Consider the following 27,845-nt stretch of genomic DNA (forward strand, 5'->3'; position numbering starts at 1 on the left):
TCTATTCAGATATTTATAGTATCCGCAAAGTTCAGTGATCATGACCATGTTTGTTTACGTTCTGTGACGGTTGAAAGTAATTGGTGTGCTTACTTTTAAGCGAAACGCCTGCTCATTGACTTGATTGACTCAAGTCGTCCACTAGATGGCGGCACTTCTGCATCAGTTATACTGATTATAATAAGACTGCGCCGGATAGTCGAACCTCGGATTCGGGAGGAACAGTGTGGTTTTCGTCCTGGTCGTGGAACTGTGGACCAGCTCTATACTCTCGGCAGGGTCCTTGAGGGTGCATGGGAGTTTGCCCAACCAGTCTACATGTGCTTTGTGGACTTGGAGAAGGCATTCGACCGTGTCCCTCGGGAAGTCCTGTGGGGAGTGCTCAGAGAGTATGGGGTATCGGACTGTCTGATTGTGGCAGTCCGCTCCCTGTATGCTCAGTGCCAGAGCTTGGTCCGCATTGCCGGCAGTAAGTCGGACACGTTTCCAGTGAGGGTTGGACTCCGCCAAGGCTGCCCTTTGTCACCGATTCTGTTTATAACTTTTATGGACAGAATTTCTAGGCGCAGTCAAGGCGTTGAGGGGATCTGGTTTGGTGGCTGCAGGATTAGGTCTCTGCTTTTTGCAGATGATGTGGTCCTGATGGCTTCATCTTGCCTGGAACTTCAGCTCTCGCTGGATCGGTTCGCAGCCGAGTGTGAAGCGACTGGGATGAGAATCAGCACCTCCAAGTCCGAGTCCATGGTTCTCGCCCGGAAAAGGGTGGAGTGCCATCTCCGGGTTGGGGAGGATATCTTGCCCCAAGTGGAGGAGTTCAAGTACCTCGGAGTCTTGTTCACGAGTGGGGGAAGAGTGGATCGTGAGATCGACAGGCGGATCGGTGCGGCGTCTTCAGTAATGCGGACGCTGTATCGATCCGTTGTGGTGAAGAAGGAGCTGAGCCGGAAGGCAAAGCTCTCAATTTACCGGTCGATCTACGTTCCCATCCTCACCTATGGTCATGAGCTTTGGGTTATGACCGAAAGGACAAGATCACGGGTACAAGCGGCCGAAATGAGTTTCCTCCGCCGGGTGGCGGGGCTCTCCCTTAGAGATAGGGTGAGAATCTCTGTCATCCGGGGGGAGCTCAAAGTTAAGCCGCTGCTCCTCCACATCGAGAGGAGCCAGATGAGGTGGTTCGGGCATCTGGTCAGGATGCCACCCGAACGCCTCCCTAGGGAGGTGTTTAGGGCATGTCCGACCGGTAGGAGGCCGCGGGGAAGACCCAGGACACGTTGGGAAGACTATGTCTCCCGGCTGGCCTGGGAACGCCTCGGGGTCCCACAGGAAGAGCTGGACGAAGTGGCTGGGGAGAGGGAAGTCTGGGCTTCCCTGCTTAGGCTGCTGCCCCCGTGACCCGACCTCGGATAAGCGGAAGAAGATGGATGGATGGATGGATAATAAGACTGAGACACTCCTGAAATAAAACATTACGAGAAACCGTTTGAATCTACAATCGTGTTGAATTTAGAATAGATTCTAAATTGAATCGGAATCAGATCGAATTGGTTCACCCTCAGAGAAAAAGTGCGCACCAATTTTCTCTTTTAAAACGTCTGATCAAATCAGACCGAAGTCGTGAACTTGGAGTGTGAACGCAGCCCGAGTGATCGTCACCAACAATCAGCCAAAAGGAGCAAGAACACAGTATCTACTGGTCTCTGTTTTTGCTAAGTGAGACATGGTGATCAGAAACGTAGTCGCTCGATGGTGTGATTCGACGGGGAGACAAAGCGCTCGCTCTCCGCCAAAAAAAAACGAGCGACGGCCTGCTAGAAAAAAAAAAAACTGGAGCTAGCAAAACGAGACCGTAGAACGTGCCAAGGGACAAACAGAGTGATGTGGGGGAGGAAAGGACGGTGTGAAGAAAGCAATCGTAGGTAGTACGGGAGGAGTGACGGACCGGGTAGCTGCAGTAGATACAGATGGAGAGCGAGTTTAGACTTTTACTTGTCTTTTTTGTCACAGGCACTAATGTCTTCACAGTCATATAGGAGGAATCAAAAAGTCCAAAATGATTTCAGTTTCTAGGTTGGCTACAAAGCTAAAACATTGAAAACTATTTCATCTAACACTTCGTCCAAATATACCAAACTTAACTAATATATATACCTGTATGTATATATATATATATGTATATATTTATTTGTACATATATATTTCTTGATAAATGATAGAATTCAAATGAATACAGTAAAATATCTGTTAAATCACAGTATAACATGGTACATTCTCATAAAACATAGCATATTTGAATATCTTCTTTCCCCGCCACTCTTCCTCCACGTAAAGGAAAACAATAGAAAAAGGGAGCAAAAATATTGAAAAGAGACACTCCTGTTCATGCAGTCACAGACTTAAGAATTAGCGCCTCGTTGAAATCGATAGCGCTCAGTGTCGCGGCCGCTTTAAGCCCTGTTGGTTGTTTGAACAAACGACGGCTGCGCGGCCAAACCGTTGCCGCGGTAACCGGGGGTTGGGGATGAAGGGTAAAAGCAGACCTCTTCGAAACGGTCCTTTGAGATTCGAATTGGGTTCGACATGCACTGATTCTGGGGCTCTTTAAAGGGTGGGCAACGGTAAAAGGGAGCTCTCTTAATTAATACCAGGACAGATAGTTGGGCTTTTTTGGGGGATTTTTTTTGTACAAACTGCCCCACGTAGATATAGAAAAGAAGCAATCCATGTGCAGATAAAAATAGCGCTTGCCCTCAGTGAAAGGCGAAGGGGGAAAATGACAAGGTCGACTAAGCCTTCGATCTGTGACAACATGCACAAATATAACGCACAGGCCCCACTCCCCTCACGCGGCAAGTCAACGTTCAGGGGACTTGCAGCGCCCGGAGAAAAAGCTACAAAGTCTAAAAGTGAATGCTACATCGAGACAAAGCTACATTCGACTACAGTAGGAGAAGAGCTGGTCTGTGGCTGGTCTTAGTGTGAGGGATTAGGCCAACGCCTGACGGAGACGGGATTGGACGGCTGGCGTTTCACACAGTGGATGGCTCGAAAGGGTAAAAAAACCCAAAAAAACAAGGTCATTCAACCAAAACCGGACTGAAGCCAGGCGGAGAAAAAGCGCTAAACACAAACAAACATGTTTCCGCAGCGTCCCTGTCACATTGAAGGTGGGAATATTGCTGAGTCAGACGGTTGTTACTGACCGTATTCAGTGGCGCCTCGGCCACCCTTCACAGTTTCTTCTCCGGTTGGAGTCGCCCGACTAAAGCCGAGTGGCGAGAGAACCCTTCGACAGAAGCCCTACTTTGTTACAATCAAAAACGTGATCTGGGGGTTGTGCACCAATGACTGTTGCACACAGAGAATTGTGCTTCGTGTACTCCAAAAGGCTCCAGAACCCGGCGAGTGTTCGTGTCGGAATCACGGTCAAGGTTTTTGGATGCATTGCACTTTCCCATTTATGTGAAAACCATAAGCAGCTGCACACCCCGAGCAAGTATTAAACACGCACTCGGCTCCAATGCGTACTTAGATATTAGGCCGCCACCTAGCGATAATTACAAATACTGCACCAATCATCCCCCTTGATCCAATTGTAGGACGGTGAGTTCCGGAAAAAAAAAAAAAACATTGTGAAAATAAATGATGTGTTAAAGTAATCTTTTTAGAAAAAAAACTTTAGTGGGGATATTTGGCACAAGTCATTCCCACTTCCAACACGAGCCACATCCAGCCTCCTCGATCTTAAAAAACGAACAGAGAAAAATTATAAATGCTTGGTATTTTTGTTTTTTTCTCTTCATGTATTTCCCTTTTTAATATATATGTTTTTGTTCAAATACTATCATACGGTCCTGGTTGGACCAGCAAGCCCCAAGAAGAAGTGAATCCTGTTCAGTCTGACTGTTCTTTGATTAAAAGGTGACATCACATCGAGTGGGGGCAGAACTAGATGGGTCTGATGTTGTCAGTGTCCTGACTGACCGGTGAAAGGCGATCAGGCGGGCACAGTGCGTGAGAGGTGACCCCGATGCTTTTTCGTATCAACTGATTTACAAAAGCAAAGAAGAGGGTCCGCCGCCCGTTCGCCTCCAAGAAGCATTCCACTGTTCTCGTTAGAAAGGCGAGTGTCCCTCCTGGAGCCACTGAGTTGTTGTCAAAGCCAGAGGGAGGGAGACGTTTTGAGCATTTGCGAGTGTGCGCTCGTGTGTACAAATATGACATCATTACTCACTACTCTCATCCACAGTTTGGACCTGGTGAGGGCAGGAGGACCGAGGATGACATCACGAAGCTCAATTCAGAGCGCAGGAGAAGCTCCGGAGCAGTTGTTCCCTGTGATGCGGCCTCGCCGATGTGGGACTCATCCAAAGGGGTGTAGCTTACCCTGGTGTGGCGTCTTACGGTTGCCCTCACTAGAACGTGTACTAGGGAGCGGGCGTCTGCAGTGTTGCTCTCATGCAGAGCAATGCTGGCATCAGCACTGTCCAGGCGACTTCCTGCTGTGATGGCTGCTAATTGAGTACTGATCGCTACCAAGGCAGCCTTGTCTCTGGCTCCAGCTGCCATGTCGCCATCGTGCTCAATTACAGAGGTGTTTGCTCCTACGTCTCCCCCTCTCCTCTCCCCCTGTCATACCTCGCTCTCCAGGCTGGAAAAATGGGCTGATCCCCGACGTGAGCACAGACTCTTGGCTTTGAGTGGCAGATGAGGTGAGTAGAACCTTCGTGGCTGTGGTACAGAGCGTAGTCTCTGGTACTGTAGTTTGGCACTGGCTGAAGCCTGAATCTGGCCCTGGCCAACCATCCCCACCCCGGCTGGAGGTGAGACCGAAGATGACGAGGGCGGAGGCGGGATAGGCATGGGGAGGGTAGTGGGAGACAGAGACGGAGGCTGAGGTGGCGATGGCGGGGGTTGAGGTGCTAGCTCAGTGGGCTGTGTGCTGAGGTTAGATTGGCTGCCTGATTTCGCCTGACTAGTATCTGACTTGGGAGGAAGAGGTTTGGAACGAGAGCCCCCGCTGAAGCTGTGGCAGTGGGGGAGAAGCTCTTCCTGGCTATGTGAAAGTGAGGTGGGCCGTCTCTTGGACTGTGTGGTGTGTGAGCGGCTTTGGGGATGAGGGTAAGGATGGGGGTGGGGGTAAAGGCTACAGGAACACATTGTGGCCCGGCGAGCTTCCACCCCTCTGTCCCTACCTTGCCTCTTACTTTTCCCTCCCTTCCATTTTTTCTCCCCCTTAATAGGGATCTTGTCCATAGACCAATATCTCCTTGGCGGAGGGAATGCTGTGGGGGGCGGTGGCCACTGTGAGCTGAGTCCCCCACTCCCTCCCGCTGAACCCCAACCTAAGCCTGTCCCTGAACTCCAGAAATCAGCACCAATCCATCCCTCTGCCCTCGTTCCAAGAAAGGAGTCGTCACGACTATTGACGCTCCCTCCTCTTTCCCTGGAAGGGTAGGTACCAAAGAACCAACCTCCTCCGCCTATACCTCCGACTCCGGAAGTGCTTCCTCCACCTCCCTCCCAGTATCTTTCAAAACGACCAAACTCCCCCGATGAGCCCTCATCTGAGTAACTGTCCTCTGCCCGTCTTTCTACCCTGTCTCTTTCTGTTTCAGACACTGCCCCTCGACCAGATCTCCTTCCTCTCTCCCTCACCCTAACTCGTTCTCTCTCCTCCTCTTCCTCCTCTTCATCATCGTCATCATCCTCTGAATCCCACTCGTGGAAGGAAAGCCCCTCCCTGGTCTGTGCTTTCTCTTTCTCATAAGGCATCAGCAAAGGGCGCCTCTCGCCGAGCCGACCACTGTCGTCTCGATCCAATCCTGCGCTCCTTCGCCGTTTGCCGGATGGGAAGAAGGGCTGCAGGGAGGTAGGGGGCGTGTTCGAGGCGTCCCCCCTTCCGTTTACCCAAAATTTGACCGACGCGGGGAGTTTGTTTAAGTTGGAGCTTTTACTAGGGGTACGGTGTCTAGAATGAGAGTGTGAAGATTTGGGATGGCGTTCTCTACTTCGCCCGCTGTCCTCCTCTTCCCTGTCATTGCCTTCCTCTCCTCCATCTCTCCTCACTCTCTCCCGCTCTCCTTCCCACGAATCCCGCCGCTTCTCTGCAAACGTACCACGGTACTGAGCAGAAAAGGGGGAGTAGTCTTGCATTCCTTCTTCTCTCTCTCCCTCCGCCTCACCTTCTCTCTCAGGCTCAATATCTCCATCCTCTGGCTCGGATCTTTTACCGCCGATGGATTTCTTCCTTTTTTTCGACTTTAAGGCCTTTTTCTTCTTTTTTTTCACTTTCCGTCTTTTTCTCTCTCTCTCACGCTCCCGTTCCCTTTCTTCCCGCTTCTTTCTCTTTTTGTTCTTTTTCTTTTTCTTCTTTTCTTTCTCTTTCTCTTTCCTCCTCTTTTTCTCACGTTTTTGCCTCTCAGCGTCTCCCCCCGTGCCACTCCTCTCCCTTTCGTTCCAGCTCGCCCACCACTCTTGAAGTTGAGACAATTGGCTGCCCCCCCTCTCCCTTTCCCGTTCTCGGTCACCCCAGGAAGTGCGCGGTTTTCTTGGGGGTATGGGTGGCGGGAAGCGGCCTTGACTCAAGGAACGAGGCCGAAGGATTGAGCGCTCCCTCTCTCGACCCCTTCCCAGGAGAAGGCTTGACTCCTCTGTAAGCTCCTCTTCATCGTCATCTTCCTCTTCATCAAGTCCTCCGATCCTATCCCGTGTGCTCCTGGAGGAGCTGTAAGAGTATGTCGGGGAGGTGGAGCGAGAAGACGAGGCAGATGAGGACGTGGATGTGGACGATGTCGTCGACGAACATGATGATGAGGAAGTATAGTGCAGGGACGCCGAAGGTGAGGGTGGTGTATAGGAGGGGCTGAGGGGTACTGGCACAGGAAGTGAGAGTGGGGGAGAAAGGGGGCGTGCCCTCCTTCCTCCTCCCTCCCTCACTCCATCTCGTGCCTCTCCCCTCCGCCCCAGGGGTAAAATGTTCTCATATAGTGGCCCTCCAGGTTCCTTGGGCTTTTTGGGTCGACGCCTCCTCCAAAAGGACGAGGGGAGAGGGGGAGAGGGGTGTGGCAGTGGGGGTGTTGGAGGCAGAGGAGCTTGACTCTTCGAAGGCAGTCTTGGAGTTCCAAGAGTTTTAACAGCCCCTTTTCCCTGACCTCCGCTGCCACCTCCCACCACCCTCTTCCCCACCCCGTGGTCCATGCCCTTCTCTGAGTAGAAGGCCACACTGGCTGGAGGGGGCTGGGGGTGGCCCCTTGGCATAGTCTTGGGGGTCTGGGACCCTGCCTGCTGCTCCATGCAGGGCCCTAGTCCCTCAGGGTCAATGGGACCATAATACCGCTTATAACCATCAAGTCCCCCACCTCCTCCAGTAGATGAAGCCCAGTTTGGTGGGACTTTTGGAGCAAAGAGTCCCATGTCAGGAATGCCCCCCCTTACAGCCCTAGAGTTGCCGGCTGTTGTAGATTTGGGCAGTCTCCAGCGATCCACCACAGCCAATCTACGATCTGGCCTGGGCAAGAAGGTGGAGCAAGGAAGGGGTGCGCCAGCAATGGGGGTGCTGGAGGGACCCACTGCTGTTCCGGAATGCACGACGGTGGGAGGAGAGCCGGGTAGAGGTGTCTTGTAGACAGGCTGCTGTTGCGGTTGAGGTTGCTGATGCTGCGCTATGGCAATAGCCGGGCTCGTCATCAACGTGGAGATAACGTGTGGCTGAGACGGGACTGGAACCATAGCCGTGTGGTGATGAGAGGCCAAAGATTTAGCGCCGCCCGCTGGCGCTGTTTCGTCTTCAAAGCTACAGCAGCTATACATGCCCTGAGGAGAAGAAAAACAAACATTAGCGAAGAAAGATGACAGACAGGTTTCACAACTGAGCAAGATTGCTATTCGTTAACATTCTTCATGTTAATTATCATTCATGTAAATACACAAATTGCAGTAATTGCAAATTCCATTCATTAGTTTTCTGCACCGCTTGTCCTCATTAGGGTCATGGGTTTCTGGAGCCTATCCCAGCTGACTTTGGGGCAAGAGGCGGGCTACAGCCAATTACAACCTGGCAAGGGAATATTATCTCTGAGCCGATAATCACATGCGTACGGTGTGAGGCTGCTCTGTCAAGGTCACTGTCAAAGGAACAGGATATCCAGTCTGTGAGCAACATTGAATTTCAATTAATCTCCCCAATTGACTGACTGGAATCGAATTGACCTCGGACCTCACACATTCAAAGGCTCACACTGTGAAACTGATCATGGCAGGAACGGCCACGCATACAGTACGGGTGTCCTGACATTGAGCCGGGAGATTAGTAGACCATTCATTGTTTGCAGTCAGAAGTGGACGTCCGTAACAGTTGGAACGTGTCGCAACAAATACAATACAACTTTAGCTAACGTGGCAAAACGCAGTGCATGTGTTTGAAGCTCTTACCCTGCTGATGGCCAAGAGGAAGTCCAGTTTGCCTGAGCTGGTGGCCATGCAATGACGCAACTTCCAGTAAACCAAGTGTTCCCAGGCAAACACCAGTAGGCTGAGGCCCATAGCCACCAGAAGCATGTAGAAGACCCCAGCCATGTTGTCAATATCTAGCTTACTGCTCATCACCTCAATTTTGTCATTGTGGCAGATACCTGACAGCCAAAGGCGCTCCAGCATTTCTATTTCATCTGCAGAGGGGGCAGGGGGGTGAAGTGGGGGACGGGAGAGAAGAAAGTGAAAGTTGAGAAACTCGAAGGGCAACGTAGAGAAGCTGAGAGACATCGAGAGAGAGAGCGATTAGTGCGAGGGTCAGCAACCCGCGGCTCTAGAGCCACCGCCGCTGCTGCTCACTGCTCCCCTCACCTCCCAGGGGGTGGAACAAGGGGATGGGTCAAATGCAGAGGGTAATTTCACCACACCTAGAGTGTGTGTGAGTGACTATCAGTGGTGCTTTAAATTTAACTTTAACATGCAGCTCTTTAGCGGCTCCTTGGTGGCTACGGGGGGCTTTTTAAAAAATGTACGGAAACGGAAAAAAAACTGGTTTCTGTAGGAGGACAAACACGACACAAACCTCCCTAATTGTTCGAAAGCCCACTGTTTGATGTGTTTGTGCTTCACTGATGAGAGTATTTGGTAAGCACCGTTTTTGTCCTACTAATTTCAGCGGCCCTTGAACTCACCATTGTGTGCACTGTGACTCATGTGCGACTTTCTCCAACGCTGCCACAGAAAGACGTGTTTTAAGCCGCTCCTTCTCTGTCTCATGTTGTCCACCAAACCTTTTGTGCTGTGCGTGAATGCGCAAAGGTGAGCTTTGTTGATGTTATCGTCTTGTGCTGAGTGCTAAGAAGGCATATTTGGTCACTGCATGACTGCAAGCTAATGGATGCTAACATGCTATTTAGGCTAGCTGTATGTACATATTGCATCATTATGCCTCATTTGTAGCTATGTTTGAGCTCATTTAATTCCCTTTACTTTTATCCTCTTTGTATATAATTTAGTTTTGCCTATCTCATGACACATTTGTGTGTCATGTTGTTCCAGACCACAGCAAACATTACCTAGCTTGCCAAAGATTGTAACAAATCTATTAAAAGAAGAAGCCTGCCGTTTGCTTTAACTTGAACACACACACGTCTATACCTTTGGTCATTAAAAGCCAGTAATTAATCTCACCTTCTGAGTAGACTCTGATTTACTAATGGTTTCTAATGTTGTAAAAATGTGTAGAATACATTTTACATTTCAACATTTCCGTCAACAAAGATTTGCGTCAGCCCGCAACACATAGTCATTTTGATAGTAGGCTAATATAGCTAATATAGACACTTACATCATGTGTTGCCTTCATTATAACACTTATATAAGACTTTTAAAGTCATTTTGATAGTACGCTTATATAGACACTTACATCATATGTTGCCTTCATTAAAACACTTATTTAAGACTTTTAAAGTCATTTAGATAGTAGGCTAATATAGCTAATATACACACTTACATCATGTGTTGCCTTCATTATGACACTTATATAAGACTTTTAAAGTCATTTTGATAGTAGGCTAATATAGACACTTACATCATGTGTTGCCTTCATTATAACACTTATATAAGACTTTTAAAGTCATTTTGATAGTAGGCTTGTATAGACACTTACATCATATGTTGCCTTCATTAAAACACTTATTTAAGACTTTTAAAGTCATTTAGATAGTAGGCTAATATAGCTAATATAGACACTTACATCATGTGTTGCCTTCATTATAACACTTATATAAGACTTTTAAAGTCATTTTGATAGTAGGCTAATATAGCTAATGTAGACACTTACATCATGTGTTGCCTTCATTATAACACTTATATAAGACTTTTAAAGTAATTTTGATAGTAGGCTAATATAGACACTTACATCATATGTTGCCTTCATTATAACATTAATATGAGACTTTTAAAGTCATTTTGATAGTAGGCTAATATAGCTAATATAGACACTTACATCATGTGTTGCCTTCGTTATAACACTTATTTAAGACTTTTTAAGTAATTTTGATAGTAGGCTAATATAGCTAATATAGACACTTACATCATGTGTTGCCTTCATTATAACACTTATATGAGACTTTTAAAGTCATTTTGATAGTAAGCTAATATAGACACTTACATCATGTGTTGCCTTCATTATAACACTTATATAAGACTTTTAAAGTCATTTTGATAGTAAGCTAATATAGACACTTACATCATGTGTTGTCTTCATTATAACACTTATATAAGACTTTTAAAGTCATTTTGATAGTAGGCTAATATAGCTAATACAGACACTTACATCATGTGTTGCCTTCATTATAACACTTATATAAGACTTTTAAAGTCATTTTGATAGTGGGCTAATATAGCTAATATAGACACTTACATCATGTGTTGCCTTCATTATAACACTTATATAAGACTTTTAAAGTCATTTTGATAGTAGGCTAATATAGCTAATATAAACACTTATATCATGTGTTGTCTTCATTATAACACTTATTTAAGACTTTTAAAGTCATTTTGATAGTAGGCTAATATAGCTAATATAGACACTTACATCATGTGTTGCATTCATTATAACACTTATATAAGACTTTTAAAGTCATTTTGATAGTAAGCTAATATAGACACTTACATCATGTGTTGTCTTCATTATAACACTTATATAAGACTTTTAAAGTCATTTTGATAGTAGGCTAATATAGCTAATACAGACACTTACATCATGTGTTGCGTTCATTATAACACTTATATAAGACTTTTAAAGCCATTTTGATAGTAGGCTAATATAGCTAATATAGACACTTACATCATGTGTTGCCTTCATTATAACACTTATATAAGACTTTTAAAGTCATTTTGATAGTAGGATGATATAGCTAATATAAACACTTATATCATGTGTTGTCTTCATTATAACACTTATTTAAGACTTTTAAAGTAATTTTGATAGTAGGCTAATATAGCTAATATAGACACTTACATCATGTGTTGCATTCATTATAACACTTATATAAGACTTTTAAAGTCATTTTGATAGTAAGCTAATATAGACACTTACATCATGTGTTGCCTTCATTATAACACTTATATAAGACTTTTAAAGTCATTTTGATAGTAGGCTAATATAGCTAATATAGACACTTATAACATGTGTTGTCTTCATTCTAACACTTATTTAAGACTTTTAAAGTCATTTTGATAGTAGGCTAATATAGACACTTACATCATGTGTTGCATTCATTATAACACTTATATAAGACTTTAAAGTCATTTTGATAGTAGGCTAATATAGCTAATATAGACACTTACATCATGTGTTGCCTTCATTATAACACTAATATGAGACTTTTAAAGTAATTTTGATAGTAGGCTAATATAGACACTTACATCATGTGTTGCCTTCATTATAACACTTATATGAGACTTTTAAAGTAATTTTGATAGTAGGCTAATATAGACGCCTACATCATGTGTTGCCTTCATTATAACACTTATATGAGACTTTTAAAGTCATTTTGATAGTAGGCTAATACCGCTAATATAGACACTTACGTCATGTGTTGTCTTCATTATAACACTTATATAAGACTTTTAAAGTCATTTTGATAGTAGGATAATACAGCTAGTATAGACACTTACGTCATGTGTTGTCTTCATTATAACACTTATATAAGACTTTTAAAGTAATTTTGATAGTAGGCTAATATAGACACTTACATCATGCGTTGCCTTCATTATAACACTTGTATAAGACTTTTAAAGTCATTTTGATAGTAGGCTAATATAGACACTTACATCATGCGTTGCCTTCATTATAACACTTATATAAGACTTTTAAAGTCATTTTGATAGTAGGCTAATATAGACACTTACGTCATGTGTTGCCTTCATTATAACACTTATATGAGACTTTTAAAGTCATTTTAATAGTAGGCTAATACCGCTAATATAGACACTTACGTCATGTGTTGTCTTCATTATAACACTTATATAAGACTTTTAAAGTCATTTTGATAGTAGGATAATACAGCTAGTATAGACACTTACGTCATGTGTTGTCTTCATTATAACACTTATATAAGACTTTTAAAGTAATTTTGATAGTAGGCTAATATAGACACTTACGTCATGTGTTGTCTTCATTATAACACTTATATAAGACTTTTAAAGTCATTTTGATAGTAGGCTAATATAGACACTTACATCATGTGTTGCCTTCATTATAACACTTATATGAGACTTTTAAAGTCATTTTGATAGTAGGCTAATACAGCTAATATAGACACTTACGTCATGTGTTGTCTTCATTATAACACTTATATAAGACTTTACATTTTTTGCAGCTCCAGACAGATTAGTTTTTTATATTTTTGGTCCAATATGGCTCTTTCAATGTTTTGGGTTGCCGATCTTCGGTCTAGCTCCCAGTAGTGTACAGGCAAACATGTTTACTTTTTGGAAATTACCTACCTAAATTTCTGCACTATTAGCCGCTCCTTTTTTTTTTACCCTAGATTCTGAACCCTGCGGCTTATAAAACAGATTTCATTTTTTTCGCCGAAATAATGTTTTGCGTTCAATAGTTGGCATCAAACCCCAGCGGAGGACTGAAATAATGTGTTGTTTGTGCTGTGACGCCATCTTTTGGACAAGTTCCTCCACTGCAGGTATTGCAGGTTAAAAATGTATTTCCTGTTTTGATGTCGTAAACCGGAAATAAGCGTATGTTCGTTTTTTTTGCTCACAGGGTTCTTTATTTATCACTCCAAACAAGGTTTGTAAGTTTTACAATATAACTAAAACAATTCTTACTTACTAAAGCGTCCCATGCGTGATGTCTGTAGGAGTGTTTTTAATGCATATGTCTACAAACGTACATGCTGTTGCAATGTAATGACGCTAGCCTCGTTAGCATTAGCTGGTATGCCGACACATTTACGAGTGCTTGTGTTATTAGTATTATTAACTTACAATGGCATTATTTTTGTATTGTTTCAGTTCCACAAATTCCTCAGGAATTTTACCAAGATGTCACCGTGGAGTTATTGAGTCTGTTTAGCTGATTGGAGAGCTAGCTTCTGTAGCTAGTGGGTCCATGACCATGACTTATGTTTTGTTTGATCAGCCGTTTTACTGCCGTGTGAAAAACACTGTTTACAAACAACTAAGGTATGTAAATAAACATTTACAAAATATTTCTGTGTAAATAACTAATTTCATAATATATATATGTGCTGCTTATATACCGGTGCACTCTATATTCTGGAAAATACGGTAACTAAAATTGCAGAGAAGACCAACCTTGTGTGCTCATTGGAGGACATTTAGATGTTAACGGGTTTGCCCAAGTGAACACGATGCAGGACTGCTTGTATCGGAGAATAAATCTGACATTTTGTATGCAAGTCCATATATACCATGGCTGCTATCAATATCAGATTGGGAAACCCCTAATCCTAATATCAGTGCATCTAATAGTGATCCAAACATACAAAACCCAAAAACCAGTGAAGTCGTCATGTTGTGTAAATCGTAAAATAAAAACAGAATACAAATATTTGCAAATCCTTTTCAACTTATATTCAATTGAATAGACTGCAAAGACAAGATACTTAATCTTTGAACTGGAAAACGTTGTTATTTTTTGCAAATATTAGCTCATTTGGAATTTGATGCCTGCAACATGTTTCAAAAAAGCTGGCACAAGTGGCACAAAAGACTGAGAAAGTTGAGGAAGGCTCATCAAACACTTATTTGGAACATCCCACAGGTGAACAGGCTAATTGGGAACAGGTGGGTGCCATGATTGGAGCTTCCATGAAATGCTCAGTCATTCACAAAAAAGGACGGGGCGAGGGTCACCACTTTGTCAACAAATGCCTGAGCAAATTGTTTAATCAAATCAAATCAAATCAACTTTATTTATAAAGCACATTTAAAATTTACCACAGGGGTAGCCAAAGTGCTGTACAATGAGCAGGTTAAAAGATAAAACGAGTACCGAGCAAACACAACACAACACAAACAGAACACGATAAAAAATAAATAATTAAAATAGAATTAATAAAAACATAAAAACATAAAAACAGGATCACAGCAGGTGTATTATGGGGCGCCATTGCAGGATGGATATCACTCAGTGTTAAAAGCCATGGAATAAAAGTATGTTTTTAAGAGAGATTTAAAAACAGGAAGAGAGGAGGCTTGTCTAACACTCAGGGGTAGGTCGTTCCAGAGCTTGGGAGCAGCAACGGCGAAAGCTCTGTCACCTCTAAGCTTCAGCCTTGTGTCAGGGACCGTCAACAGCAGCTGATCGGCTGATCTTAAGGATCGGGTGGGGCAGTAAGGCTGAAGGAGGTCGGAGAGATAGGTTGGCGCGAGGTTGTTTAGACATTTAAAAACAAATAAAAGGAGTTTAAAATGTATTCGGTAACGCACAGGGAGCCAGTGAAGGGACGCTAAAATAGGGGTGATGTGCTCACGTCTGCGGGTCTGTGTTAGCAGACGAGCAGCAGAGTTCTGCACGAGCTGCAGGCGGGCGAGGGAGGCCTGGCTAATGCCTACATACAGGGCATTACAATAATCAAGACGAGTCGAGATAAAAGCGTGGATTAATTTCTCAAGATCATGTCTTGATAGAAGCGGTTTCACTTTCGCTATTTGGCGTAATTGATAAAAGCTTTTTTGAACGACGCTGCTGATTTGTTTTTCGAATTTAAAATCTGAGTCAAACTTTACCCCCAGGTTTGTGACAGAGTCGCTGAGATACGGGGTCAGAGTGCCGAGGTCAACGTTGGGGGAGGGAGAGCGACTTGGACCGAACAACATAACTTCTGTTTTGTCTTCATTTAGGCTCAGGAAGTTAGCTGAAAGCCAGACTTTGATGTCGTGCAGGCAGTCAATAAGACGTTGAACCGTGTTATTTTGTGCCATGGGAAAATAAATCTGGCAATCATCGGCATAAAAATGAAATGCAATACTGTACTTCCTAAAAATAGAACCAAGGGGGAGAAGGTAAAGCGCAAATAAAATTGGGGCAAGGATTGAGCCCTGGGGGACCCCATGTGGTAAAGGAGCTGTGGACGACATAAAACTGTCTACTTTTACACAAAAACTCCTGTCGGTTAGGTACGACCGGAACCAGTTGAGGGCGGCGCCCTTAATGCCCACACAGTTCTCAAGACGAGTGATTAAGGTGGCGTGGTCGACGGTGTCGAACGCAGCAGACAGATCTAAAAGCACCAGGACAACATATTTACCAGAATCAGTGGACAGGAGGATATCGTTAAAAACTTTTAGAAGCGCTGACTCTGTGCTGTGGAGGGCTTTAAAACCGGACTGGAACAGCTCAGTGATACCATTATCCTCTAAGAAGGGCAACAACTGACTGTAGACAACCTTCTCTAATATTTTGGAAATGTATGGAAGATTAGAGATAGGTCTGAAGTTAGAGAGGAGAGAGGGGTCGAGGCTGGGTTTTTTAAGCAGAGGTCGTACCACTGCATGTTTAAACTCTACTGGAACTATTCCAGAAGAGAGGCTACTGTTGATAATGTTAAGGACACTTGATCCAATAGTAGCAAGTACCTCCTTAAACAGGCGAGGTGGGAGGGCATCTGCAGGAGAACCAGAGGGCTTCATATGACTAACTGTGTCACTTAAAAAAGAAAAGGACACCGGCTCAAACTGATGGAAAACAGAAGAGAAATGCAGGGGAACAGAAGGGTCATATGAAGGCTGAGATAGACTGGCTCTAGTTGACACAATTTTGTCAGTGAAAAAATGGAGACAATTTTCACAGAATTCAAAAGAAGCATCAAAACCAGCAGATTTGGGAGCATCAATGACAGTGTTAATAGTTTTAAACAGAACTCTGGGGTTGTTACAGTTAGAAGATATAATCTGAGATAGATATATATTCATTTCTGCTTTTACAGTCATCTGAAAGGAAAACAGGCTTTCTTTAAAAATGGCAAAGGACACATGCAGCCTGTCTTTTTTCCATTTTCTCTCTGCTCTTCTATATACGCGCCTGGCAGCCCGAGTGACGTCATTCAACCAGGGCTGAGGCGTGGCTGAGGCGTGGCTTTAGCGCGGCGGCATTTGAAAGGCGCGAACGTGTCCAGTGTTTGTAAACAGATAGAGTTGAACCCAGAAACCAACTCTTCAGTATTCAGACACACAGATGCTGCAGAATTATCATCACAAAGAGTCGAAAAAATAGAGGAGAACCGAGCAGGAGACGAAGAATTAAACATGCGAGAGCGTTGGGGCGGTGCGCACAATTTAACTGGACACTGCGTGGCAATATCAAACAGGATCGGCATGTGATCAGAGAACACAGCGTCGCAAATGTCCAAATTAAAAACACACAAACCATACGAGAGCACTAAATCGAGTGTATGCCCGCGTTCATGTGTAGAACCACACACAGACTGTACAAAGTTAAATGAGTCGATTATATTCAGGAAGCTCCTAGAAAGCGGCTCATCTGGACAGCAGGTGTGAATATTAAAATCACCCACAATAAGGACACGATCATATTTGGGCAGGATTTCAGCCAGAAATTCAGAAAAGTCAGTTATAAAGTCTTTGTGGTACTTGGGTGGTCGATAGATGACGGCACACAGGACGACATCAGAAAGACCCAGTTCAAACATGCACAGTTCGAAGCTTGAAAAGGAGGATTGTAGGCGGATCTGACGGCATTTGAAGTCATTTTTAAAAACGACTGCTAATCCTCCTCCTTTTCGACCGGACGGCCGTGGGGAATTAAAGTAGGAACACTCCGGAGGCAGAAGTTCATTAAGAGGGGCGGACTCACCGGCTCTCAGCCATGTCTCCGTCACACAGAGGAAGTCCAGTCCGCGGGAAGTGAAGAAATCCTTCAGGATAAAAGTTTTGTTTGTCAAAGATCTTGCGTTCACAAGACCAAACCTGGCGGGGGCCAGCACGTCCAAGGCCGCAATTAATCCGGGTGGGGCCCGACACACAGCCCGCAGGTGGCGGTGATCCACCCCGCGCCTCCGGGGGCGGGGACAGCAGGAGCGACGACGGCAAGCTTCTTCCTCCAAACCAACGATAGGAACCAGCCAGGAGCCGATGGGATCGAGCGAGCGTGGGTGCAGGAGGAGACCGGATACCGCACCATTCCTCCTTCGGGGAGCCACGGGAAGCCGGGCCAGGAGTGCCCTAACTTTCACCAGCTGGCCGCCACGTTTACCGCGGCGCCGGAGACGCTTCCGCCGGGGGAGAGGAGCCAGGGGGCGGGAAAGGAAGGCAGGAATCCGGCCAGGTGAAAAAGCTGACTGGGACGTCGAAAAACCAACGTCGAAGTTGATCATATCAGTGGGAGAGGGGCAAAGATCCAACAGTGTTTGGCGGTCATACACAAGCAGTGAGCTGACAGAGACGAAAATAGACGCAAAAAACACAAAAACGAACAGAGCTGACAGCGAGAGACGGCAGGCCAAAGCACATACTGGCGCCATCTTGCATCGGGGCCAGTAAGGTAAGAGCAACATTTCTCAAGCAGCTATTGCAAGGAATTTAGAAATTTCACCATCTACGCTCCGTAAAATCATCAAAGGGTTCAGAGAATCTGGAGAAATCCCTGCACATAAGCGATGATATTACGGACCTTGGATCCCTTTAGGCGGTACTGCATCAAAAAGGACATCAGTGTGTAAAGGATATCACCACATGGGCTCAGGAACACTTCAGAAAACCACTGTCAGTAACTACAGTTGGTCGCTACACCTGTAAGTGCAAGTTAAAACTCTACTTGGCAAAGCCAAATCCATTTATCAACAACACCCCGAAACGCCCGAGCTCATCTAAGACGGACTGATGCAAAGTGGAAAAGTGTTCGGTGGTCTGACGAGTCCACATTTCAAAATGTTTTTGGAAACTGTGTATGGCATGTCCTCCGGACCAATGAAGAAAAGAACCATCCGGATTGTTCTAGTGGAAAAGCCAGCATGTGTGATGGTATGGGGGTGTATTAGTGCCCAAGGCATGGGTAACTTACACATCTGTGAAGGCACCATTAATGCTGAAAGGTACATACAGGTTTTGGAGCAACATATGTTGCCATCCAAGCAACGTTATCATGGACGCCCCTGCTTATTTCAGCAAGACAATGCCAAGCCACGTGTTACAACAGCGTGGCTTGGGTACTAGACTGGCCTGCCTGTAGTCCAGACCTGTCTCCCATTGAAAATGTGTGGTGCATTATGAAGGCTAAAATATGAGAAGGGAGGCTGTTGAACAACTTAAGCTGTACATCAAGCAAGAATGGGAAATAATTCCACTTCAAAAATGTGTCTTCTCAGTTCCCAAACCTTTACTGAGTGTTGTTAAAAGGAAAGGCAATGCCCCTGTGACAACTTTTTTGCAATGTGTTGCTGCCATTAAATTCTAAGTTCATGATTATTTGCAAAAAAAAAAAAAGTTTCTCAGTGTGAACATGAAATATCTTCAATTAAATATACATTGAAAAAGATTTGCAAATCATTGTATTCTGTTTTTATTTACGAATTACACAATGTGCCAACTTCACTGGTTTTGGGTTTTGTAGAACCATTTTCTTGTCTACTGATGTTAAACCTCCAGATAAACAGATAGATACAGATGCCCGAGACCAGGATCCACAAAGATACAAACAACGTCTTTCTCTCAGTCCCTTCAGCCACCGAGACTTTTTCGGGTCAGGGGTCAAAAACACCAGACAAGGAGTGTCCAAAAGAATAAAGAGGATGGGAACTAAGACTTCAAAGCAATGAAGTGGCCCTGGGAAGATAAATGACACCGACAACCTAATCTTCACATGGTGATGGTCGGATAGGGAAAACAAGCGTAGAAGAAGGGGCGGCGTAACGAGAGAGAGTGCACAAGAATGTTTATTAAGGTGGAGAGGCGAGCAGCATTCTTTCTCTCTTTGCCAGGATAAATAAGACAAACACACACGGAGGATGAGAGGCTGAGATTGTGTCATAATGACAAACAGCAGGAACTCTCCACAAGCCTGAAGGCGGTGAGTGCAGGAGGAGAGGAGAGGGGTGAACGTGAAGAAGGAGCTGATAGCGACTGGCACAAACAGACAGAAGGAGAAGATCATAATCATTTAATTGTGACGGTGCGAGGGTCAGAATCTCCATCGAGGTGGTGAGCTCAGAGGGATCTCAGATTTCCATCGGTTTACCTGCGGGCAATCAAGCAGCGCCGCTTCAACCCCCGACGCAGATTCTCCATTAATGAGCTCGTCGGCCCGACACTGCCCCGCGATGCTCTGATTGGCTCCCGGGGTTGCCGGTGTAACCATAGTGACGATGGCCAGAAGATGCGGCGTATGATTCACGGTGGAAACACGGAGGCGTCGTGACCGACGAGGCTCGTAATGAGGCCTTTCTGTTGCGGCGGCGAGACGAGGAGCGCCGCGAAAAACCGCGTCTGAAGGTTGCATTTTATCGGCCAATTTCGAGTGAAACGGCGAAGACCGCTTTGAACACTGCACTGCCTCGCCAACCGCTTTTCACGCCACGGCCATCATTAGCCGTGCTTACATGAAGCTCAGTCATCTGAGTGATCCGGGAGACGCGGTAGAACATCGTTAGCGGGCCGACAGATGGACACACTGCGGCTCGACGGAAGGTAACAACTTGTCCTTTCAGATGCGCCTCATAAACACTCCCTGTACATTCCAAAACACGTCTCACTTTATAGCCGCACATTTAAAAAAACCCTCAAGAAGAAAATGTATCTCTACCATTGATCTTTATCGCTGCTGTGACCAAACATAAACCTGGTCGTCACAGAGGCCCCGGCTTCGAATCCACTTCCTGAACCCTGCCGTTTGACTTCTAGCTCTTTCTTTCCTCTCAATTCCACCTATGGACTTTAACAACGGCAGTTGCATTTCAGCTCAGGTCTGAAAAATCTGACAGGTGTGTCATATCCACATGCCACCTCTGTCATTACTGGCAGCTCAGGTCACGTAGAGCTGTAAATACGCCTCTTCCAGGTTCACCCCAAGACTTGCCGGCTGGATGGTGTTAAGAGCTCCGGGGAAGGTCAAAGAACACGTCTGTTATCGCGCTTTCAGTGGTCTCCAGATGGGGCAGGTAGGTGCATCATCCACCCTGATGCTCAGGCGATAAGCAGGCTACAGTACAACGGATCCATAGCTAACAATGCCTGCAGGCGGAGGTGGCTGAGGAAGTTCTCCATGGTCTTCACGAGGTGGGGGGTTTAAGGCAACAGGTCTGTAGTGGTTTGGTAGTGGTTATGTGGATAAGAACCACACAGGAGTTTTTCAACGGCCAGGTTAAAAGTTTACAGGACCACACTAGTGCTGGTCCACACAGTCTACAAGCAGCTTGGAACTGATGCCAACCGGACTTTTAGCTTCAGAACTAACCCTGACCTGACCTTCACTGTTCCTGACCGTCCACAACCCTTCAACAGACTCCCTGCCCCCTCCATCAGTGTTGATAACGCAGGGCGGGAGGGTAATACCAGATTCTTGGATGGGTAGAGCCTTTTCAAAAATGGGAATTAAACTTTTGGAGGATCGTTTTAACGGGAAGTGTCCCCAAAGGGATTGGGGCATATCTGCTAGTACATGGACTAAAGGTCGGACTAACAGACGTGAGAGTAAATCTTGCCCAGAGTGAGGACTAACACGGTGAGGCTGCATTTAGGTCGTGTATTTCTAAAATCTAGAACAATCTTCCAGACAAGATCTTCACGAGGTAGGGGGTTAAGGCAACAGGTCTGTAGTGGTTCGGCTCCTCAGGAAAATATGTTTATCGCTGCTATGACCAAACATAAACCTGGTCGTCACACAGGCAGCTTGGAATCCACTTCCTGGACCCTGCCGTTTGACTTCTAGCTCTTTGTCGTTGTTGCTTTCTTTCCTCTCAATTTGGTTGCTTGTTCCCACCTGTGGACTTTAACGATGGCAGTTGCCTTTCAGGCATAGCCAGCTCAAGTCTGAAAAGTCTGACAGGTGTGTCAAATCCACATGCCACCTCTGTCATTACTGGCAGCTCAGGTCACATAGAGCTGCAAATACGCCTCCTCCACCAGGTTAACCCCAAGACTTGCCGACTGGATGGTGTTAAGAGCTACGGGGGAGGTCAAAGAACACGTCTGTTATCGCGCTTTCAGTGGTCTCCAGATGGGGCAGGTAGGTGCATCATCCACCCTGATGCTCAGGCGATAAGCAGGCTACAGTACAACGGATCCATAGCTGACAATGCCTGCAGGCGGAGGTGGCTGAGGAAGTTCTCCATGGTCTTCACGAGGTGGGGGGGTTAAGGCAACAGGTCTGTAGTGGTTTGGTAGTGGTTATGTGGATAAGAACCACACAGGAGTTTTTCAACGGCCAGGTTAAAAGTTTACAGGACCACACTAGTGCTGGTCCGCATGGTCTACAAGCAGCTTGGAACTGAAGCCAACCGGACTTTTAGCTTCAGAACTAACCCTGACCTGACCTTCACTGTTCCTGACCGTCCACAACCCTTCAACAGACTCCCTGCCCCCTCCATCAGTGTTGATAACGCAGGGCGGGAGGGTAATACCAGATTCTTGGATGGGTAGAGCCTTTTCAAAAATGGGAATTAAACTTTTGGAGGATCGTTTTAACGGGAAGTGTCCCCAAAGGGATTGGGGCATATCTGCTAGTACATGGACTAAAGGTCGGACTAACAGACGTGAGAGTAAATCTTGCCCAGAGTGAGGACTAACACGGTGAGGCTGCATTTAGGTCGTGTATTTCTAAAATCTAGAACAATCTTCCAGACAAGATCTTCACGAGGTAGGGGGTTAAGGCAACAGGTCTGTAGCGGTTTGGCTCCTCAGGAAAATATGTTTATCGCTGCTATGACCAAACATAAACCTGGTCGTCACACAGGGCAGCTTGGAATCCACTTCCTGGACCCTGCCATTTGACTTCTAGCTCTTTGTCATTGTTGCTTTCTTTCCTCTCAATTTGGTTGCTTGTTCCCACCTGTGGACTTTAACGATGGCAGTTGCCTTTCAGGCAAAGCCAGCTCAAGTCTGAAAAGTCTGACAGGTGTGTCAAATCCACATGCCACCTCTGTCATTACTGGCAGCTCAGGTCACATAGAGCTGCAAATACGCCTCCACCAGGTTAACCCCAAGACTTGCCGGCTGGATGGTGTTAAGAGCTCCGGGGGAGGTCAAAGAACACGTCTGTTATCGTACTTTCAGTGGTCTCCAGATGGGGCAGGTAGGTGCATCATCCACCCTGATGCTCAGGCAATAAGCAGGCTACAGTACAACGGATCCATAGCTGACAATGCCTGCAGGCGGAGGTGGCTGAGGAAGTTCTCCATGGTCTTCACGAGGTGGGGGGAATTAAGGCAACAGGTCTGTAGTGGTTTGGTAGTGGTTATGTGGATAAGAACCACACAGGAGTTTTTCAACGGCCAGGTTAAAAGTTTACAGGACCACACTAGTGCTGGTCCGCACAGTTTACAAGCAGCTTGGAACTGATGCCAACCGGACTTTTAGCTTCAGAACTAACCCTGACCCGACCTTCACTGTTCCTGACCATCCACAACCCTTCAACAGACTCCCTGCCCCCTCCATCAGTGTTGATAACTCAGGGCGGGAGGGTAATACCAGATTCTTGGATGAGTAGAGCCTTTTCAAAAATGGGTATTGAACTTTTGGAGGAATGTTTTAACGGGAAGTGTCCCCAAAGGGATTGGGGCATATCTGCTAGTCCATGGACTAAAGGTAGGACTAACAGACGTGAGAGTAAATCTTGCCCAGAGTGAGGACTAACACGGTGAGGCTGCATTTGGGTCGTATACTTCTAAAATCTAGAACAGTCTTCCAGACAAGGTCTTTACGAGGTAGGGGGTTAAGGCAACAGGTCTGTAGCGGTTCGGCTCCTCAGGAAAATATGTTTATCGCTGCTATGACCAAACATAAACCTGGTCGTCACACAGGCCAGCTTGGAATCCACTTCCTGAACCCTGCTGTTTGACTTCTAGCTCTTTGTCGTTGTTGCTCTATTTCCTCTCAATTTGGCTGCTTGTTCCCACCTGTGGACTTTAACGATGGCAGTTGGCTTTAAGGCATAGCCAGCTCAAGTCTGAAAAGTCTCACAGGTGTGTCAAATCCACATGCCACCTCTGTCATTACTGGTAGCTCAGGTCAGGTAGAGCTGCAAATACGCCTCCTCCAGTTCCACCCCAAGCCTTGCCGGTTGGGTGGTGTTAAGAGCTCCGGGGGAGGTTGAAGAACACAACTGTTATTGCACTTTCAGTGGCCTCCAGATGGGACAGGCAGATGCATCATCCACCCTGATGCTCGGTCGATAAGCAGGCTACAGTACAACGGATCCATAGCTGACGTTGCCTGCAGGCGGAGGTGGCTGAGGATATTCTCCGTGGTCTTCACGAGGTGGGGGGGTTAAGACAACAGGTCTGTAGTGGTTTGGTTCCTCGGTATAAGATGTTTTGTGGATTGGAACCACACAGGAGTTTTTCAACGGCCAGGTTAAACGTTTGCAGGACCACACCAGTAAGCTGGTCCGCACATTCTACAAGCAGCCTGGAACTGATGCCATCCAGACTTTCAGCTTCAGAACTGACCCTGACTTGACCTTCACTGTTCCCTACCCCCTCCACTAGTCCTAATAACGCAGGGCGGTAAGGTTACACTCGATTCTTGGACGGGGAGAGCCTTTTCAAAAATGGGAATTGGACTTTTGTAGGAACGTTTTTACTGGAAGTGTCCCCAAAGGGATTGGGGCATATCTGCTTGTACTGCAACAAGTCCATGGACTAAGGGAAGGACTCACAGATGTGAGGACTAACATGGTGAGGCTGCATTTGGGTTGTATGCTTCTAAAATCTGGAACAGTCTTCCAGACAACGTTTAATTTCCGGCTGAAAACACGTTTATCTAACTGTGCGTATAACAACTGCTAAAGTTTTAGCCACACTTTCTGATTTTTTTATGATTTTTTCTTTCTTTGCACGATTTTATTCACCTTCTAATTGTTTGCATCTGTGCATCACTGCGAGTTGCTTCGCGTACGAATTGTGCTCCATAAATAAACTTGTCTTCCCCCTAAAAGTCCCAAAGGACCCCAAATAGTTCTCAAGATCCCAAAGTACCTCACAACAGATTCATCCCCTAAAAGTCCCGGCGCTCAAAACGGTTGTAAATGTACCCAAAGACTCCGGGGCCCTTTTGAGCAACCCGATTCATCATTTGGACCACTTGAGTAGTAATATACAACATCTATTAAGAACAGCATTTCTCAACCAGCTATTGCAAGGAATGTAAGGATTTCACCATCTAAGGTCTGTAATATCATCAAAAGGTTCAGAGAATCTGGAGAAATCATTGCACGTAAGCGTAATAAACAATGAATGCCCGTGCCATTTGATTCCTCAGGCGGTACTGCATCAAAAAGCGACATCAGTGTGTAAAGGATATCACCACATGGGCTCAGGAACACTTCAGAAAACCACTGTCAGTAACTACAGTTTGTTGCTTCTTCTGTAAGTGCAAGTTAAAACTCTACTATGCAAAGTCATTTATCAACAACACCCAGAAACTCCGCCGGCTTCGCTGGGCCCGAGCTCATCTAAGATGGACTGAGGCAAACTGGAAAAGTGTTCTTTGGTCTGACGAGACCAAATTTAAATGTGTTTTTGGAAACTGTGGACGTCGTGTCCTCCGGACCAAAGAGGAAAAGAGCCATCCGAATTGTTATAGGCACAAAGTGTAAAAGCCAGCCTCTGTGATGGTATGGGGGTGTATTAGTGGCCAAGGCATGGGTATCTTACACATCTGTGAAGGCACCATTAATGCTGAAAGGTACATACAGGTTTTGGAGCAACATATGTTGCCATCCAAGCAATGTTATCATGGACGCCCCTGCTTATTTCAGCAAGACAATGTCAAGCCACGTGTTACAACAGTGTGGCTTCGTAGTATAACAGTGTAGGTACTATACCTGCGAGTAGATGTTTGTATTTCTACTTATAGGGGCGGTATAGCTCGGTTGGTAGAGCGGCCGTGCTAGCAACTTGAGGGTTGCAGGTTCGATCCCCGCTTCCGCCATCCTAGTTACTACCGTTGTGTCCTTGGGCAAGACACTTTACCCACCTGCTCCCAGTGCCACCCACACTGGTTTAAAAATGTAACTTAGATATTGGGTTTCACTATGTAAAGCGCTTTGAGCCACTTGAGAAAAAGCGCTATATAAATGTAATTCACTTCACTTCACTTCACTTATAGTTTTATAAGCTGATCCCAGTCTTTGTAGACCAGATTCACTACACTTACTACCATACAGAAGACTTCTCTGTAATGTTATAAAACTTTTTCTCTAGCCACAGGGAAGGTATTTTGGGTGGAGACTCACCACGTGCTCTTACCTATTCCACACGCCATCTTCACTCACGATTTCAACTTCTGGTTCTTCTTAAAGATGCATTTCACAATGTTTCTCCTTAAGTGCGAGTTTGATTGCAAGTAAATGTTCCAAACAAGCATGTAATATACTTGTTGCATCAAAGAAATCAACAAAATAGCCTTCGAATGATCAAAAACTGACACCCTAGTGTAGCTGCAAAGCACTCTGGGAACAAGACTCAGCCAATGGCAGTCAAGATCAACTCCTACAGGTTGGTATTGCATCTTGGTGGTTTTTTTAAGCTGTCCGCCATCTTTTGTTCGTAATCCATACTCACTGAATATGCTATACAGGAGTCGTACTTAAATTCTTGTCTTTGAACAGATTCAGGTTCTTAGGATCCATCCATCCATCCATCTTCTTCCGCTTATCCGAGGTCGGGTCGCGGGGGCAGCAGCCTAAGCAGGGAAGCCCAGACTTCCCTCTCCCCAGCCACTTCGTCCAGCTCTTCCTGTGGGACCCCGAGGCGTTCCCAGGCCAGCCGGGAGACATAGTCTTCCCAACGTGTCCTGGATCTTCCCCGCGGCCTCCTACCTGTCGGACATGCCCTAAACACCTCCCTAGGGAGGCGTTCGGGTGGCATCCTGACCAGATGCCCGAACCACCTCATCTGGCTCCTCTCCATGTGGAGGAGCAGCGGCTTTACTTTGAGCTCCCCCCGGATGGCAGATCTTCTCACCCTATCTCTAAGGGAGAGCCCCGCCACCCGGCGGAGGAAACTCATTTCGGCCGCTTGTACCCGTGATCTTGTCCTTTCGGTCATAACCCAAAGCTCATGACCATAGGTGAGGATGGGAACGTAGATCGACCGGTAAATTGAGAGCTTTGCCTTCCGGCTCAGCTCCTTCTTCACCACAACGGATCGATACAGCGTCCGCATTACTGAAGATGCCGCACCGATCCGCCTCTCGATCTCACGATCCACTCTTCCCTCACTCGTGAACAAGACTCCGAGGTACTTGAACTCCTCCACTTGGGGCAAGATCTCCTCCCCAACCCGGAGATGGCACTCCACCCTTTTCCGGGCGAGAACCATGGACTCGGACTTGGAGGTGCTGATTCTCATCCCAGTCGCTTCACACTCGGCTGCGAACCGATCCAGCGAGAGCTGAAGATCCTGGCCAGATGAAGCCATTAGGACCACATCATCTGCAAAAAGCAGAGACCTAATCCTGCAGCCACCAAACCAGATCCCCTCAACGCCTTGACTGCGCCTAGAAATTCTGTCCATAAAAGATATGAACAGAATCGGTGACAAAGGGCAGCCTTGGCGGAGTCCAACCCTCACTGGAAACGTGTCCGACTTACTGCCGGCAATGCGGACCAATCTCTGGCACTGAGCATACAGGGAGCGGACTGCCACAATCAGACAGTCCGATACCCCATACTCTCTGAGCACTCCCCACAGGACTTCCCGAGGGACACGGTCGAATGCCTTCTCCAAGTCCACAAAACACATGTAGACTGGTTGGGCAAACTCCCATGCACACTCAAGGACCCTGCCGAGAGTATAGAGCTGGTCCACAGTTCCACGACCAGGACGAAAACCACACTGTTCCTCCTGAATCCGAGGTTCGACTATCTTAGGATAGCGTTCGTTTAAAATGAAAAAAACACAAGTCACCATCTCTCCCGGCCTTTCCAACAGCGTGAGTACATTGATCAGGTATGAAGGGTATGAGGTTTAGCTAAACCCAAGTCCTTGTACCGCCCAAGACACATCACTTGGAGTCCGATACTTGCTACAGATTTGCAGACAGTTACTGTACATTTCTGCAGACCCTTCATCGGGACCAAAACATACGTAGCCATTGCAACTGGTAATACCCTCACCAATATCAGAGAATATATATTTTCTAAT

General features: G+C 45.9%; 1 protein-coding gene across 2 annotated transcripts in view; it reads right to left on the bottom strand.

Moving 5' to 3' along the window:
* Nucleotides 1-1,320: 1,320 nt before the first annotated feature.
* Nucleotides 1,321-27,845, bottom strand: part of grin2db (glutamate receptor, ionotropic, N-methyl D-aspartate 2D, b) — a 257,700-nt gene continuing 231,175 nt past the window's right edge. For both annotated transcript variants that reach the window (XM_061957572.2, XM_061957580.2), the window contains exons 15-16: nucleotides 8,434-8,669; nucleotides 1,321-7,815 (exon numbers count right to left, since the gene is read on the bottom strand). In XM_061957572.2, coding sequence (XP_061813556.2) covers nucleotides 4,633-7,815; nucleotides 8,434-8,669 — 3,419 coding nt within the window. In that variant the 3' untranslated portion in view covers nucleotides 1,321-4,632. The remainder of the gene's footprint in view (nucleotides 7,816-8,433; nucleotides 8,670-27,845) is intronic.

This window comes from Nerophis lumbriciformis, linkage group LG04, assembly GCF_033978685.3.
Source record: "Nerophis lumbriciformis linkage group LG04, RoL_Nlum_v2.1, whole genome shotgun sequence".
Lineage (NCBI taxonomy): Eukaryota > Metazoa > Chordata > Actinopteri > Syngnathiformes > Syngnathidae > Nerophis > Nerophis lumbriciformis.